This window comes from Bidens hawaiensis, unplaced genomic scaffold (assembly GCF_021521415.1).
Source record: "Bidens hawaiensis isolate Kalapana, Puna unplaced genomic scaffold, B.hawaiensis_p1.1 tig00016461_1, whole genome shotgun sequence".
NCBI lineage: Eukaryota > Viridiplantae > Streptophyta > Magnoliopsida > Asterales > Asteraceae > Bidens > Bidens hawaiensis.
The window spans coordinates 289,266-307,631 of NW_027492509.1; the positions used below are offsets into that span (position 1 = coordinate 289,266).

The 18,366-nt window shown below is 34.3% G+C and overlaps 2 protein-coding genes across 2 annotated transcripts; both read left to right on the forward strand.

Annotated features, from left to right (window-relative positions):
- Positions 1 to 2,661: 2,661 nt before the first annotated feature.
- Positions 2,662 to 7,426, forward strand: LOC143551565 (inorganic pyrophosphatase TTM2-like). The gene is made up of 12 exons (XM_077041965.1): positions 2,662 to 3,239; positions 3,657 to 4,006; positions 4,109 to 4,223; positions 4,801 to 4,996; positions 5,091 to 5,204; positions 5,624 to 5,797; positions 5,900 to 6,094; positions 6,164 to 6,286; positions 6,349 to 6,455; positions 6,553 to 6,652; positions 6,723 to 6,938; positions 7,030 to 7,426. The coding sequence occupies exons 2-12, from the start codon at positions 3,670 to 3,672 to the stop codon at positions 7,246 to 7,248; spliced, it is 1,896 nt and encodes a 631-aa protein (XP_076898080.1). The 5' UTR covers positions 2,662 to 3,239; positions 3,657 to 3,669; the 3' UTR covers positions 7,249 to 7,426.
- A 4,082-nt stretch (positions 7,427 to 11,508) lies between these two features.
- LOC143551566 (uncharacterized) lies at positions 11,509 to 17,277 on the forward strand. The gene is made up of 11 exons (XM_077041966.1): positions 11,509 to 11,667; positions 12,631 to 12,968; positions 13,915 to 13,992; positions 14,093 to 14,562; positions 15,152 to 15,772; positions 15,894 to 16,048; positions 16,123 to 16,283; positions 16,363 to 16,487; positions 16,560 to 16,819; positions 16,913 to 17,016; positions 17,098 to 17,277. Exons 2-11 carry the CDS (start codon positions 12,650 to 12,652, stop codon positions 17,166 to 17,168), a joined length of 2,364 nt encoding a protein of 787 aa, XP_076898081.1. The 5' UTR covers positions 11,509 to 11,667; positions 12,631 to 12,649; the 3' UTR covers positions 17,169 to 17,277.
- The last annotated feature ends 1,089 nt before the right edge of the window (positions 17,278 to 18,366 follow it).

Consider the following 18,366-nt stretch of genomic DNA (forward strand, 5'->3'; position numbering starts at 1 on the left):
TGATTGGATATTTGGATTTAAAGTGTTTAAATTTATTTTATATTCTTGATCAAGATGTGATATGAGCAGATTTTATATATGTAATGTTGTTTTAATGAAATTTATGATATATATTGTTTTTATAGTTGGTGGAAAAAATAAGTAAATGTGGTGTTCATTGGTGTTAAGGATTTAAGGCTTGTAGGGTTTATTGAATAATATTTATTGATTGGCATTGGTCGATAATAGTCTTTATTCATTTTATCGTCATTGGTAGTCTCAAATTTTAAAAAGTTGCCCCCCAAGTGGTTCCCTGTTAAAAAGGACTTAACGGCGTTAAGCTTTTATCTGGATTTCAAACTAATGTCTTTGGCTTCTGATTAAAAGAAGGATACGAGTCGATTGATGTAAAATTTAGCTCGAAATGGTGATTCAAATGACTTGATTTTTGTTAATTGTAAGTTCAAACATTTGGATTGAAGCATTGTTTGCCACATTGGAGCACTGATTCGATCTAGGTTTTACATCAATCCATCGTATCCTCCTTCTGATTAAAAATCCTTAAAACGTTAGTTTGAATTTCGGAAAAAAGTATAACGTCGTTAAGTCATTTATAACTGGGGACCGTTTGGGGCCATCTTTTTTAAATTTGATACCGCTAGTAACGAAATATGGATTGTTATCGATCATTACTATTTAATATAGATTATTAAAATCCAATAAACCGGCTTGTAAGTAGAAAGGTGAGTAGGTAGGACAAAGTAAATTAAAATACAATTTTACGTCTTGAAAGAAAATTTATAACTACATAGGCTTATGGTGTAGGCCAAAACAAACAAATATATAGTATTTTCGGCCATCTGTCGATAAGGTCTGGAAGGGTGAGACATGTTAAACCTTATATTTATTTCAAAAGACGAACCGTGACTTAACAAACCTTTTTCTTTTTAAGATTATTATATAGGATACAAACCTTTCAAAAGACGTCTTGCTTGCGGTGCGCGCATATAATGTATATATGTGTGAACCCTCGGGTGGGCAAAAGTAAAATTGCACTAATTTTGACGTTAATTTACTAATCTCGTGAAAATAACGTTAAAAGTGGCGGAAGGTTAATCAGGCATCATGTGGTGGCGTTGATAGCCGAAAGACAAGGGCACATGCACCAATCAGCCGGTGTCCCTGATGATTGAGTGCTATGTGCCTTATGTCCAAGGCTTGATGCAAAACTACTATCGAGCCGGGGGTCTCACCGGAAGCAGCCTCTCTATCCCTATGAGATAGAGTTAAGACTGTCTACATCTTACCCTCCTCAGACCCTACCACAGCATTGCTATTGGTGGGATATACTGAGTACGATGATGATATAGGATACTACCTTAATGAACTATGGCTAAAGATCATAGGATATAAAGTGATCAAGAACAATAATGTTATACAAGATGTTGCAAGGTTTCGTATGAGTCAAGTTTCATATCAAATTGTTTCCATTTCACCTGACGAAAATTCTTGAATCCGCAACCACAAGCCTGTCTACTTTTAGCATGTGGTCACCTCAATTAATGCGCAGTTACGCCCTCATGTGTACTATGTAGGGTGATGATTATCACAATTGATGATGAATATGTACTATGAAAATGATTGAAGCTAACAAGAATGATGCTGGTTCATTGTACATGACAATATAAATTAACAATTTCTTCATATACATTATTTGAAAGACACGTTATCAACATGTGGAGAACAAGTTTTACTCCACTAAGCAACAAACTATGTAATCGTTTTAAACATGAACACAACTATGAACATCAAAACATGTCACCTATCAATAAATAAATATAGTTAGAATAACTAGTGTCTAGTATATCATTGGTTAAGGACTTATTTGATAACATTAATTTGATTGAAAGACACTAGTAAGACAAAGATGAGTTGTTAAGAAAGTAAATTACAATCTATTAAGACAAAGATCGGTTGTTAAGAAAGTAATTGAGGTTAGATTAACATTTTTTTAGATATAGTATGGATCGTACATGAATGATAGTTGGAGTCGGTGGTTCTCCAAGGGTTCACTTATCAAGACTCGTATATGGAAGAAGGCTCAACTCAAAACCAAGTTTCATTAGATGATTGCGATGACCGCATAATGCATTTGTACATATTATTTTGACCTGAATCATACTACTAAAACCAAAATAAATAGGACGGCTAACGGGTTGAGTATTCACGCACAAGGTTAATTAAAAAAGAAAATTGTGGGTATCATGTCAATTATAAAAAAAATCATGGGCATGTAATAGTTATGGCATTAGGTGATACCTTGTTCAATTATACGAAAAATGCATACTCATTTATTTGAACTACAACAGTATACACTTTCTTTTTATTTTTTTTCTTTTGTGTCGGATAATAGAATAATTTACTAATTCATTAGCTTTTAGTTTTTATGTTTCTACTTATTTACATTATAAAAGTTAAAGCAGTATACACGTATTTTTTTTACAAACAAGTGGGTATACCCAATACCCGCATGTATACCTAATGTCGAACGAGTATTAGACCAAATGTGATATACAATTTTACAATTAAGTATAAGACTGAGATTATCAATACAGGTCTTATTGTCATCTCTTAACCATAGTTTAACCGCCTCTTATGATAAAATGTCATATAACTTTAATTATACAGAACCATAGAATGTTACTTGCGTAAACAACTAGACTTGGGCATAAAACCATGTTCCGAACCTGACCCAGAACCAAACCTAGTATACCTGACCCGCATGTATAAACCAGGTTTCAGTTCCTCAGAGAAACCGTACCTAGACCCGAACCGCACAAGACCCACCAGAACTGGTTCCACTTCTACCCGTCCCAACCAAAAACTTATATAAACCCTGTCAAAAACCGAAACCAGCTCTTACCCAACCCGATTTTCAACTTTATTGACCGAACCCAGAACCGGTTCCAAACCAACTAAACCAAGTCCTTTTCTAACTTTCAAAAATCTAAAAAATCCAAACTCCAAACCCATAACATGGGGCCCAACAAAAATCTACCATAATAATAATATTAATCACACCATGATATTTTCTTCATTCAAAGGGTTTATATAATCAATCAAAATCAATCTCCTCTGCTAACTACACAAATTCCTGCAAATTTAATTCCCAATTCCCTATAAATATCACAACACATCATCACACCCTCATTATCTTCCACATGAAGCAAGCTCAATACACACAAAAACAATAACCATTGGTACACAATCGTGTTACTCCTCTGTTCTGTTACACTTCTTGTTATGATTGTTATGATAAAGATTGTTGCTTTCATTCATTTTAGATCCAATTTTTTTACAAACCCACTTTTGTTTTTGTATAATATGATCTGGGTATTGATTTGTTTCAGTTATTGTTCATTTTTGATTGGTTAATTTTGAATTATATGCGTTTATTTTGGGTTTTTATATGAATCTTGATTTGGGTTTTTGTAAAGATTGGATTTTTATTGATTTGTTGGTGTGTATCATTTCTGGGTGGGCTGGCATTCAATCTTTTTAGAAGATTTGTTTTGAATTTGTATGAATTCAAGAATCTTGATTATTTGTTATTTAGGGTTTATGTTTTGGTCACTTGTTATGATTGTAAATGATAATATGTTTTTGGTTAAATGTAGAGAATTGAACATAATGGATCAAGATAACTTGAATGCTGAATCGAATTCGAGAAAACAAAGACTATTGAAAGATCAAGTGCGTTTAGTTAAGCGAAAAGATAATGCTCGGTTCGAAATTGTTCCGATTAAAGATTCTTTATCATTTGAAAAAGGATTCTTTGTTGTAATCCGGGCTTGCCAAATGTTAGCCCAGAAAAACGAGGGGATTGTTTTGATCGGGTTAGCGGGCCCCTCGGGTGCTGGGAAATCTGCATTTACTGATAAAATAGTTAGCTTTATGCCGAGTGTGGCGGTTATATCGATGGATAATTACAACGATGCTAGTCGAGTGATTGATGGGAACTTTGATGGTATGATAAACGATTGTCACTTCATTGCTAAAGTTTTTATTTTTTTCGTGTCGAATTATTTAGGAAACCAAATGTGTAATGTTTTTTTTTGTTTTTGAGTAGATCCTCGCTTGACCGATTATGATACTTTGTTACAAAACATTCTTGATTTAAAAGAACGGAAGACTATTGAAGTCCCGATATATGATTTCAAGTCTAGCTGTCGTACAGGTTACAGGTGCGCGCATCCTTTTTTTTATCTAGGATTACTTACTTATGCAAAATCATATAATTAGTTGTAATAAAACAGGCTATAGAAAATAGTGTTCTACATACTAAGAAGTACAAGCTTTTTTATAAAATTTAGGAAAAATCACCGAAATGGACATCTCGAACAATGTGTTTGACAAAATAGTCTTTTGGCTTTTAAAGTTTCAATCAACCATTGACAAGTATCCCTAGGCACAAAAGATTTTAATGTTGACGCAACAGATTTCCATTTGGCGCAACAAATCCATTCCCCTGCGCCAGATGGAAATCTGTTGCACTTGCAATAGGGTGTGACATGTGGAAGCTTTTGGTTGGCTGAAACAATTTCTTAACTTAATAAACAAGAAAAGCCAAAAGATACTTTTGTAAAAGAAAAAAGTCTAGGCTATTTTCTCAAACTCATCGGTCAAAATGGCCATTCTGCTAAGGTTCCCTAAAATTTGTAGCATTTTTACTCCTTAACACGCACATTTACGCTATATTATTATTATTGTTATTATTATTATTATTATTATTATTATGATGTGATTATACAATGGTTTCAGGACACTTGAAGTCCCGAGCTCCCGAATTGTGATAATCGAGGGGATCTATGCATTGAGTGAAAAACTGAGGCCCTTATTGGATCTTAGGGTATCCGTGACAGGTGGCGTTCATTTTGATCTTGTTAAACGGGTTTTAAGGGACATACAACGGGCCGGACAGGAACCTGAAGAAATCATATACCAGATTTCTGAAACGGTTTAATCTAAATTTCTAATTCATTTATAGGTAGAAAAAATGTTTAATTCACAAGTTTTATATAAATATATTCATAATCACTTTATATGTACAGGTTTATCCAATGTACAAAGCATTCATAGAACCTGACCTTCAAACCGCTCATATAAAGATTGTCAACAAGTTTAATCCTTTCACGGGGTTTCAAAATCCCACTTATATCCTAAAGGTTCGTACTTTCTTTGTTAAAATCTTACATATTATGTCAGACATAATATGAACCCGAACATGACATGACTGTTTGCACGTCGACACAAAGATGATCCGTTTAACCCGAACTTTTTATTTTTTATTTTTTTATCGCAAATAATACTTTAATATTACAATTTCACTATAAAAAATACAAATGTATATAAAAGAGTTACATTTTCATTATATAATCATATGTCAATTTGTATTTTAAGTTCTAAATGGTGGCATAAAATATTAATTTATGACATAAAGCCTTTTAAAATTAAATGAAAAATATAAGGGTTAAACAGGTCAACCTGCAAAACGAACATGGCCCGTTTAGCTAAACGGGCTCACGAGTTTAATCTGAAACGGACCTGAACCCGTTTATACTAACCAAGATTGCAAACATTTTAGTCATCAAGAAATGTGAGTGAGGAACAAGTCAAATCCGCCATGTCAGAAGAATGCACCGAATCATTGGAGCAGATTTATGATATATTTTTGTTGCCACCTGGCGAAGACCCCGAAACATGTCAATCTTATTTGAGGATGCGGAACAGAGAAGGAAAATACAATCTTATGTTTGAGGTTTGATGATAACCTATGGTTTCTTGAAAAGTTATTATTTTTTCAAGATTATTGTTTTTGGTGATCAAGCTTTGATTTTTTATATAATTTTTTTAATTTTAGGAATGGGTTACGGACCCTCCGTTTATAATATCTCCAAGAATCAGTTTTGAAGTTAGTGTTCGGCTTCTTGGTGGTTTAATGGCGTTAGGGTACACGATAACATCCATTTTGAAAAGAAGTAGCCACGTGTTTAAGTATGAGAGCGTGTGCGTGAAAATTGACTGGTTGGAACAAGTTAACCGACGCTATGTCCAGGTATAACTCACCTTTGACTTTGACTTTGACTTCGACTTCATAAGACTTTGACACTGACTTTATGTTCAGGTGCTAGGAAAAGACCGGGCAAGTGTTAGATGTGTTGCTGAGCGTTTGGGATTAGAAGGGTCGTATATTCCGCGAACGTATCTTGAACAAATGAAGCTCGAAAAGCTCTTGAATGAAGTCTTGGTATAAATTTTATTTTATTTTTTTCCAAAATTAATATAGTTTCTAAATGTCTACTGCTTTAGGTGTTACCGGATGATTTAAAAACGAAACTAAGTATAGACGAGGAAATGTTTTCAAGTCCCAAAGGTTCCGTTACTCTACCTACCCGAGGAAATAAGTTTCTTAAAAGGTACACTTGATAACAATTTTATACCCATAAAAATAACAATAATAATAATATTTGTTGGCATTGCATATTATGTTATTGCATCTCTTTATATGTGCAGTGGATTGTCACATTCATATTCAACCGCGAGTAAAAATTTGACTTCCATTAAAAGATTTGAGGGCGTAAGTCACGAACCGACACACGCATTGGCAAGCCAGGTAAGGATATTAGCGTGCTTAACGTTCTAGAAGGTCAATATGTTGACTTTTTTTCCTTTTTTTTGTTAAGGGAACAATTAGTCAACTTTCGGAACAGATTTTGACTTTAAAAGATCGTATGGATGAGTTTACGTCTCGTATTGATGAACTGAATTCACAGTTGACTAGAGGGGTCAATTATGCTAGTCAAAGTCAACAGAAAATCGACTCGTGTTTCACTGGATCTCCGGTGCGCCAATCATCGTCTTCGACCCAGTTAGTCAAAGATTCTAATTTGATAGAAGAGGTAATAATAATAAAAATAATAATGTGTTTTTAAAATGTTTGACTTTTTGTTAGAAATGAAATTTTATTAATTTTTTGAATATATGAAACAGATGTCTGGAATTGCAAGAAATCAACTGAAAATTATGCATCAGCTTGACATATTGAATAATAGTCTCCGTAGTAAAATGGGCGAAAGATCTCGTCACGAAAGAGAAGTCAAGAAAAGTCAAAGGCCAAATCTTGATGGAGTTATGGTGTATTTACTGTTAGCATTTGCGTGTGGTGGTGTTGGGGTCTGCTTGTTTAAGGCTGTTTCGCCAAGAAATTGATTCTTTTTTTTTTTATCTGATTTCGTTCGCATTTCATTTCTTCTTTTCTAAGAAATTCGTGATCTTTTGACCTTGGATGTGAGTCAACGTGCTCGTTTCTTTTTGAGCTTTGATGAAAGAAAGATACTGATTTTAGCTTTGATATGGTTATGTGGTTAATGTTTCTATCTTCCATTTTTCATAGAACTGTAGTTATCCACAAACATTAAGAGAAGAAACACAAAAACTGTATCCATGTCTACAATTGAAGAACATAAAGATATCTAAAGTTTTATTTGAGGGTTATCTACTTATGATGGTAAATCTTAGATTAGTTAAATACCGCGTAACTTGTTGCCTGCTTACATGTCTCTCTATTGTAATTGGATCATTTTGTGAAATTATTGATAGGAAAAGAAGTTAATGTTAGATGTAATCGATTCGATTATTCATGAATTCTCTTCCAACAAGTAGGGGATGCTATATCTATACAAACATATGATGTCAAATCTAGTTTATATACGATAATATGTCACACATCACATGTGTCATATGATAGTGTGAAAAAAGGTCATATCATATTATCCATATGATAGGGGGGAAATGATCATGCATGTCATATGACTTTGTCGGTTGTCATATTAGTCATTTTTGTTAGTAAAACACATCATATAAGCTGTGTGATTTGGCAAACACCACCTCATACTATTGATATGACCATTTTTTGGTATGTCATTTATTCGAACTTGGTATAGTTGAGGCTGATTTGTAGGAGGCAAAATAATGGGTTAGTTTTTGTAACTAGCAAGTAGCAATAGTTTAACTTTTTCTTGTAATTAGAGTCAATGCCTTATGTTAATTAAATTATGGTTTCTTAAACCTTGTATTTGGAGATATTGTAATCTCAAATTGGATATCTTTTCTTATGTGCTAGGCCACCGCACTCTCCAATTTGGAGAGCTTTGTTGCCCCATTTTGGGTAGACTATGTTGTCTTAACCAGGCCTAAGAGTTTGGCTTGGGAGTTTCCCGGGAAACCATATCTCCAGCTGCCACTTGATACTCGTTATGCTACCACAATAGCAGAACTCTCTGGCGTACGCACGGTGGAACTAAACCCCGGATGAACTTATGATTCGAACTGACAACCTCGCAAACTTAACTCAACATTTGTTTTTTAAGAACAACAATCTTTTTGTATTTAGGCTACCACGCTCTCCAAATTTGGAGAGCCCGTTGACCCACTTGGCCAGACTATGTAGTCTTAACGGGGTCCACACTTGCTTTCAGAGTTTGGCTTGGGCGTTCTCTTGGGAAACCATACCACCGGCTACCACTTGACAGTTGTTATGCCAACTTAAGAGCAAAACTCTCTTACGTAAGATGGACTTAGTATCTTTTTTTTATCTATACTATATATAAAGCATAAATAGGGGAACTCTTTAATTTTAAGAGGTACCAAACTTATTAATTTTAGTACAAACTATTATGCATAAGATTAAGACATTTTAGGGGTAATTTTGTCTTTTGACAATATTGTCTTTTAACAAAATCAAAATCATATTATGTTGATTTTAATTTATTCACAAATAATTACAAATTTGATCCTTTAACTTTAATAACATTTTGTTACTTGTTATAATAGTTACATATATAACTCTTATTTTAAACCAACTTCTCTGACGACCTTTAAACATTTATAATTTTTTAACATGCTAATTTTTTTTAAAAACATTATATCATAAAAATGAGTATTTTATTCTCTTTAATTTGAGTATGATATTTCTATACTTTTTTCATTTTAAAAACTTAATGTGTTACGTGATTACCATTAAAGACTGGCAAACGAATTTGGCGGGTTCGGCTGTTCGGGTCATGAGTCTAAAAGGTTAAGTTTGGAATGGGTTGATACAAAAAAGGTTAATATGGTTCGGGTCGGGACGGGTTTGGGTTGAAAGGGGTCAAGTCATAACGAATTTCGGATTAGAATACTGTCAAGTGCAACGGGTTGCTAGTCAAGACGAATTGAATGTAGCGTTACGTGTGCACTGACACCTGATTGTGCGCGTACAGTCGTTGTGTGACGTGCTTACCAACACCGGTTAAGATTCCAATGCCGCAATATGAGCCTACTATCTTCGGGTTACGCGCGTACTATTGTGAAGTCACACAAATACATAAACGATAACACCGATCACGCATCCGATTTCATGTTTACGTACATACCACGCCATATCACGCAGCAAGTATGTTAAAAATGCAAACTTAAATAAAACACACACACACAAATTAGGTTGCAGAATTCATCATTTTAATGTAATACATACTAGGTTAGGATCCCGTGTGCAACACGGGTTAGAATAAATAAATTTCAATGACGACACAATGTAAAACACAAATAATGTGTTAAATTGTTTATATAAATATGCAGTTTACAGTATAACACATTACATACTAAACGACATGGTGTGTGTATACATACATACATACATACATGTATATATATAGCGTTTTATTCCTAAATCTCTAAATGTTTACATGTATATAACATTTATAGTTTTATATGTAACTTAATCGTATTTGTCTCTACATGTATGTCATGTCATCCGTTTTATCTTTGTGTTCTTAAGCCAAGGCCGGCTGGAGGGTAGCGCCGGTCGGACCGTCGGCCGGGGCACGAAATTTTTGGGGGCCAAAATTTTTTATATCTATATTTTTATATATACATTTAAAAATATAAAACTTATAAAATATGATTTGATCTTTACCATCTTATAATTATGGGGCCCAAAATTTTTTTCATACATAGTCCATTTAATCAAGTTTAAATTATTTGGTCCAAACTAAAACTAAAAAAACTAAATAAACTCCCAATTCAAAATAAAAGAAATAGTTGTCAATTGAAATTCCTGTTTTACTTCCTTCATTTTTTGCGAATGCTAAACAAAGCCTGAACAATGACTAACCCAGCAGACCACCACTATTGGTTCATTGTTGGCCACCAGGCTCCTCTGCGGTTGACCAAGCCAGCCACCAAGGACCAAGCTATTTTTTTATCCAATGTTAGGAGAGTTTCACTAATAATTGGTTAATCGTTAGTTATTATAGTATTTGATTTTAATAATATATTTTTCTATGTTTATTGTTAAAACATTAAGCGTCATTTAAAAAAGTTAGCTTATATATTTTGTTACTTGTTAAGGCTATGGGCCTTTTTATTTCGGCTCGACCGAGGTATCTAAATCCTCGGAGACGACCCTGTTTTTAACAACGGATATAGGATATTAAATTGTACAACGTTTATAGTCCAGATAACATGAAATATTTTTAAAACTAAGCAACCATACACAATATATCATGAAAGGGCTAACGACAAGTTTGATGACAAATGCATTTTATAAGGTCATTGGGTATACTCTAACCTCAACATAAATTAAGATTATTGACACTTTAAAAATGGATTAAATCACTCATCACTTGTGTTAAATTTGTTAAAAAAGGGTCATGGATTATATGCTTTTAACCTGTTAAAAGACAAAGAAGAATATATTAAAGTAACAATTAATATGAGTGAGATGGAGTTAAAAGGATTAAACAATTTACTTTGGGTGAGATGGAATGAAAGAGAGAAAAATAAGTGATGTGGTGTTTACTTGGAGTTAAGATGGGTTAGAGTATACCAAATGGCTTAATAGTTGATTTACTTATTAATTTCTTCCTTAACATGGGATAGGATTAATATAGTTTTTTTTTAACTTTTAAATGTGTCAATTGGTATAAGATGGTCTAATTAGATGCTGACACCACCACATTTTTATTTATTATGTTAAGGATTACTTATAAAAAATACAAAATTGTTGAAATGATAAAAACCGAGTACTTATTCTTTAAGCTAAAGTTCTTTTTATTTTGTTATTTAAATAATAATAACAATGATAATAATAAGTACACAGAGTATTTCATTTTCTTATAAATGGAAGAAGTATTAATGCACTCTCACATATCCATTAAGATACTCTCATTCTTGAAGTCTTAAAATTTAAAAATTACAATTTACAACAACACATATTTATTATTGATATTTATTACTAATTACTAATTAATTAACTTATAATAATAGGAGAATCATATTTAAAGAAAGGTTTAATTATCATTTAATAATTATAATTATTCTTATTTTAAATAAAGAATAAAGGTTTTAATGATTGAGATAAAATTTGTCAAGTGGCATAAGCCTGGTAAAATTAGATGTCTAAGTGGTTTTTATTTATTATAATAGGAGATTAATATTATCGAGTGAGCCTGCAACCACTACACTCTCTATCTACCAGATCCGATCCGATCACGTCTTCTCCGGCCAATCCAACCACCGCGCCGCCGCCGCGTCCACCTCTGTCGATTCGTTTTAGTACCCGCCAAATCCAATTTCTTATCTTGAGAGGTAAATTGTTAAATCTTAGATAATTACCTTGATTTATGTTTCATTCTATCAATATGTTATATATGTTGTGTTTTACTCCAATTTCATGTATATATATGTCTCAATTACATAATTAGGTTAACATAATTAGTATTAGTCATTTGAATTTGTTGAAACCCTAATTTCTTAATTAGTTGTTTCAATAGGATATCTAAAGCCAATAAGCAAATAAATAGATCTACATTGCCCCACCCGTACTGTTTTAAAAACATTGAAAACAAAATTCCTGGATCCGCCACTGCGTGCCAGTACAATAAAGAAAGAAATAATAGGAATGGTGCAAGTATGAGTTTTGGTTTAGTATGCTAACTATGGTGCTTGCTATCAATCAAACATTGTCGATTTGTCTCACAGCCTCATGGGGACACACTCATAGTTATCAAAATCAGCAAGGGCATGAAAAAAAAAGCGCACTTAGATAAAATTATGTATATGAAAAATAATACTACTCTTAAATAAAATAAACAAAGTTTCTTATATAACGTTTAATATCATCTAATTAGTACTAGTCAAGATTCAAATATAAATCCAAAACTTGAATAACAAAATGTTTAATGTAATTCCTTTGACTTCTCCTAGATCTAAGTTTCAATAGCTCTCCTTGCGTTTCTTTTGCTCGGCTTTTATCTTCTCATTTTCCTGTCGTAGACAGCCTAGAGCCTCGCCTGAAAATGGGCCTGGGCGCAAGAAGCGAGGGCTTTTAATAATTATGGATACGCTATTTGTAAGCTATGCTAAACAGTTAAGATTACTTTTTTTTAATATTAGGCTTGGTGAAGTGTGAGTTGGGTAGCCAAGAGTACCTGCATCAAAGCTGCAATACGAACTTGTTACTTTAGCTGACTAGCCTATTTATAAATGTTATAGATTTAATAGTTTATTGAGCTTACAATACTACATACTGCTTAAATATACATATTTCAGGTAAACTCTTGGTGAGGCGATGAATTTTCTAGGACTGCGGTCCCAGTCGACTGCAGCTCATGTGCCACATGCTCCGTCTCCTCAAGCTCCATCTCCACAAGCTCTACCGCCACTCATTCAAGCTTCTCCAAATAGGAAGCCAAGTGCAACACTAGAGGATCTTGTAACTGAAGATCCGTTTCCGCTAGCGTCTCTAGTTGAAACTTTTGATGGAAGAAGTGAAGGAATAGTGAGTGAAAATGGTGTATTTGGGGGCTTAAGTACAAAGAATGGAGCACACGTTGTCGATAAACACATAGACGTTTCTGAAGAAGAAGGGTGGATTACCATTCCATGCAGTACGCCCTCTCCATTTCTCTTATTAGCATATTTTTTACTTGCATGAATTTACTTGTGTTCATCTTTTATATATTCTGTTTAGATGTATTTGCTGTCTTTGTCTCTTGGAGGCCAAAGTAGTAGTTTTAGTGGATCAATTTCACTTCGTGCATTTATTGTAGAATTGATATGGTTGATGTTAAAAGCTGAATGGCCTACTTTTATTATATTGCTTGTTTCGTTAGTATAACTGCCTGTGCTTATGGATGTGCTTATTGATCACAATTACCAGTCAAACTTGCATTTCTTGCATTGAATATGTCTCATAATGCTTCAGCAGTCGAGCTTTAGAATTGTTTTTTGAATAGAAATGCTAATGAATTAATGAGTCATCATTGGTATATCACACCAGTGATCTGCATCAAGGACTAATAGATGAATTTTAGTAATAGAAAAGCTTCACAGAGTTTGTTTAAGGGAAAAAGATTTTATGAATGCTTCCTTGAGTTATCTGTGTATGTTATTTAATGCTATTATAGTTAGTATTGATTGTTCCAACTTGATAAAAATACATTATGTATATGATCCTTTTAGTCATGTAATGCAAAGATTGGCATTACGTTTATGAACCCTGTCGGGCATGATTGGCATCCCGTCCAGTATAGTAAGAGCATGATTAGCTGATTTCTACTATGTGACTCGTGCCATTACTAGGTTTATCTTCTGTACATTGATACATAGTTTTTGAGATCAAGAAAAACCAAAAAAAGGAGCCGGAACATTTTAAGTTACAGCATGTAACCATGATGTACTTGAATGTTCAAATGCTCCTGATGAATAACTGTAAACATAAGTGACAGATACACTAATACTCAAAAAGGCAATTTTGATGGTTGTAATGACTTGTATTGCCGTTTTTAGAGGCACCATATACTGAACTATAATTGGTGGTCATCACTTTTGCAGAGGAACTTCCTGATCATTGGAATGAAGAGCCAGATATGCTATCTTTTAGATCTTTTGACCGCCCATTTGTCTTCCCAGGTGACTCTTCTTGCTCAATTCTTTTCGTTGACTTAATTTCTGACATGAAGTTCAGGTCTTCTTATCCTCTTACTATATTAAATTTTTTCTTTGTTTCCAGGAGAACAAGTTCATATACTAGCATGCTTGTCTGCATGTAAGCATGAAGCGGAAGTTATAACACCATTCAAGGTTGCTGAATTGATGAGTAAAAATGGCAAAAAGCAAAATGGTGAAGTATCTCCATCTGTTTCTGGGAGTCCTGTTACTCAGGACAAGACTGGCCCGAAGAAGGATATGTCCACTGGCGAGTCACTTCTCAGAATGGAAGATCACAGAAGGCAAACCGAAATGTTGTTACAACGATTTAGGAATTCCCATTTTTTTGCCCGAATTGCTGAGGCAGATGAACCACTTTGGTCAAAAAGAAAAACCCAGGAAACATTTCGAGAATCAACAGAAATGGTTGGAGGGAAGCTGAGTGACAAGAAGATCCTTCCAGTTGATGGTGAGAATCCGGATGCTAGTACCTCAGGTGGAGTGGCAAGAAACGGGTTTAAGTGTTGCTCGCTTGCTAATGGAGATATAGTGGTATGTTTCTGAAATGGCGTGTTATCTTCCTAGGGTTGTTTCGAATTTCGGATATTTGAATTATTCGAATTTTGAACTTTTTAAGGATTCGAAATAGAGTTGACAAATTCGATTCGAATTCAAAATAGTCGATTTGATTCGAGTTTGAAGTTCGAATTTGAATTGAATTCAAATGGATTCAATTCGAATTCAGTCAAAAAATAATTTATTCTTATTCCAGTTTCAAAAACACTACAAACTTTTAAGCTTTTTAACAAAAAAAAAAAAATACAAGCTTATAAAATTAATAAGTCATTCAATATTCTAAATATTCGAAGTGGTAACATCCAATTACATGAATAAATGACCAAAATGATGAACTTCAAGTTTTTAGTCTTTAGAACTTACAAGACTTCTTTAATATATCTTTTTATTAATATGTATATTAATAAAATGTATAGTTTGAATTCGAAATTCGAACCGAATCGAATTCGAATGATTGAAAGCCAAATTCGAACCTTCAATTCGAATGTGAGTTTCCCAACATGTTTGTATTTGTTGAAAGGATATTACTGATTTGCATTCGATTTTGTTGTTTGGAAGGATGCAGGTGCTTTTACAGGTGAACATTGGTGTGGACTGTTTGAAAGATCCCGTGTTAGAACTCATTCAGTTTGAAAAATACGAGGAGAGAAGTTTAAGTGCTGAACCTGAAGGCAGCAGCAGCTTAAGTTACTCTAATCAGCAAGGGGACCCGTGTGGAGATCTGTTGAAGTGGTTGCTTCCTTTGGACAATTCTTCGACTTCTCCTTCCCGTTCTTTATCTCCTCCTCAGTTGGGTTCCGGTTCTTCAAGTATTCGTAGCACATCAACAAAGATGAATTCCTCTTCTTCTCCTATCTTCTCATTCAGTGGTCACTTTAGAAGTTACTCCATGTCTTCGGTTCCTCCAAACACCGTACCAACACATGTATCACCCTCTACTGATTCTATACCAAGCCTTCTAGAAGAACAGGATAACAAGTTGGGAAAGGATGAAAAAGGTGATGGACTTATGTCGTTCCGAGGCGTGCCATTGGAGCCCGAAAGGTTTTCTGTTCGTTGCGGACTACAAGGCATTTACATTCCAGGTAGACGATGGAGAAGGAAAGTCGAAATCATACAGCCTGTCGAGATCACTTCTTTTACTGCTGATTGTAATACAGAAGACCTTCTTTGCGTTCAGATAAAGGTCCAAACTTGTCTTTTTATTAGCTTTAGGCTTAGGAACCAGATGCTGTAATATCTAAGCAATAAGCATAGTAGCTAGCTGTTAACTATATTAAGTTTTGATTTTATGTATTGTGGTGCAGAATGTTTCGCCTGCGCACATGTCGGATATTGTGATATATTTGGACACAATTACAATTATACATGAGGAGGCTTCCAAGAGTGGGCCCCCTTTGTCTTTACCGATTGCTTGTATTGAAGCTGGCGATGACCACAGCTTGCCAGACTTAGCCCTCAGGTTGGTTATTGTTCTCAATCATCATTTGTATGTGTCGTATGATTTTAATGGAAAATAAACTGTTGTATTGACAGGAGAGGAGAAGAACACTCGTTTATTCTGAAACCAGCAACGTCACTGTGGAGAAACAATAGTAAGGGTCTAAGTTCCCGATTGTTGTTGAGTCCGCCTTCTGATGGTGTGATGCTTGGTGATAAGTATGCAGTTTTAGTATCATGTCGATGCAACTATACTGGTAATTAAGTTTCTTCCTTCCTCAACCGAAAAATGAAATAGAAGCCGCTTTATGATGATGTGGTATATTTTGGATGCAGAATCTAGGTTGTTCTTCAAACAGCCAACAAGTTGGCGACCTCGTATGCCAAGGGATCTTTTGATCTCTGTTGCTTCTCAAATGTCAAGACCGATAGATGATAGAATTCCTCAGTTACCTGTCCAGGTATTAAGTTTCACCCTAGTTAATTTTAATGATTATTAAGTTGAATGGAAATTAAAATTCATTTGTTGTCAGGTTTTAACACTCGAGGCTTCAAATCTGACATCTGAAGATCTAACACTGACGGTTCTTGCTCCGGCCTCGTTTTCTTGTCTGCCTTCGGTAGTATCTATAAACTCTACACCTGCATCACCTACGGACGGTGATAGTAGACAGGGACAGGGACCGCTGAGTGATGACAGCTTTAACGAGTACACAATTTCCCTCAGCGATGTCCTTCCGACAAGTGATCTGGGATGCACACACTTGTGGCTGCAGAGCAGAGTTCCTCTAGGGTAACAATAATAAATCATACTCATCTTTTGTTCCTCGTTATTTTGTTTTGTTATTTTTGTTTAAGTTTTACAGGATGATGCTTTGTTTTTCAGGTGTGTTCCCAGTCGATCTACTGCTACCATCAAGCTCGAGCTACTTCCACTAACTGATGGCATTATTACGCTAGATTCGTTACAGATCAGCGTTAAGGAGAAAGGTACTAATCTTATTAGAATGTGAAATCAATGTTATTGAGATTGTTAGAAAGAAACAAGTGATAAGATGGTGGTTGATACAGGTCTAACCTATGTCCCGGAGAAGTCCCTGAAGATAAATGCAACTTCCAGCATAAGTAGCGGAATCATATGATAGAGATGGTTGTTGATATAGAGTTGTAGTGGTTTTTGTATGATTGAGTTTGATATGTATACCTTACTTGCATTACATTGGTGTGTGGAATGAATCTAAACAGCAATACTTGTACATTGACTTAGAATTATCAGTCAACCCATCTGTTTGGACATTGGATTCAATCTTCTTGCTCTAAAACAAAAGGTTATCTTTTGTGTGAACATTTAACTTTCTTTTCAATATCTTTTCTATAGTCGAAGCTGGTTCGGTACTATAGCAACGCGCTTGGAAGTCCAAACAAGAAGAAAATCATCGCGAGGACAAAATCGTAATTCCAAACCTTACGAGTGGTTTCATATGTTTAGTTGCATAATTAGCACGATCATGTGTACTTTATGTGGGTGATTTCCTATGTTTTGTTGCATAGTTGGTTGGTAAAACTCGCGTTGTGCAGGTGTGAGTCGACAATCGACATGAATTCGATCGGTTGTGGGTTGTGGCACTAAACATGGTTTTTTATCTTATAGATAATAAGGAAACCAAAGAAGTGTAAGTTAAAATACAAGTGGAGAGACAAAAATGAGAAGTGTGATAAATAAAAGCCTCTCAACAAAAAATTCAAAAAAAATAATACAAAAATCATAACTCAAAATATAAATAAATTAAAAAAAAAAACAAAATGTTTCCCCTCATTTCCGTTCCAAAAAAAAAACCCGCCGAAAAGACACAATGTCGAGAAAAAAGACAATGCCGAAAATAAACAAATAATACATCGTAAATTATCGGATTTCACTACCCCTTTCCTTTCTAGGGAAGATATTAATCGCAGAGACAATGGAATTTCCATAATGGTTAAAGAAACCTCTGACATTACTTGCGAATAAAAACTCTTGTTGTGCCCCAACAATGGAGTCTGTTTAGAATCATTAACATAAAGAATAAAATGATTCTGTTGATACATTCGAATGATTAAACGTTTCACAATTAGTAAATTGGATTTATTGTCATAACCTGCATTTTCCAACAAAATCGATCCATTTAAACCATGATCATGAGCAAGTACATAAATATACTCCTGAAAGATAAGTGGATATAAGAAGTAGTGAGATCTATCTAGCCCTAAATAGCTTTGGAATTTATCCATTAAAATTTTTTTTTATTAAGGGTAGAGGATTTTGGGGGTTATAAATGATACATAGTGCGATACAGTCAAAAC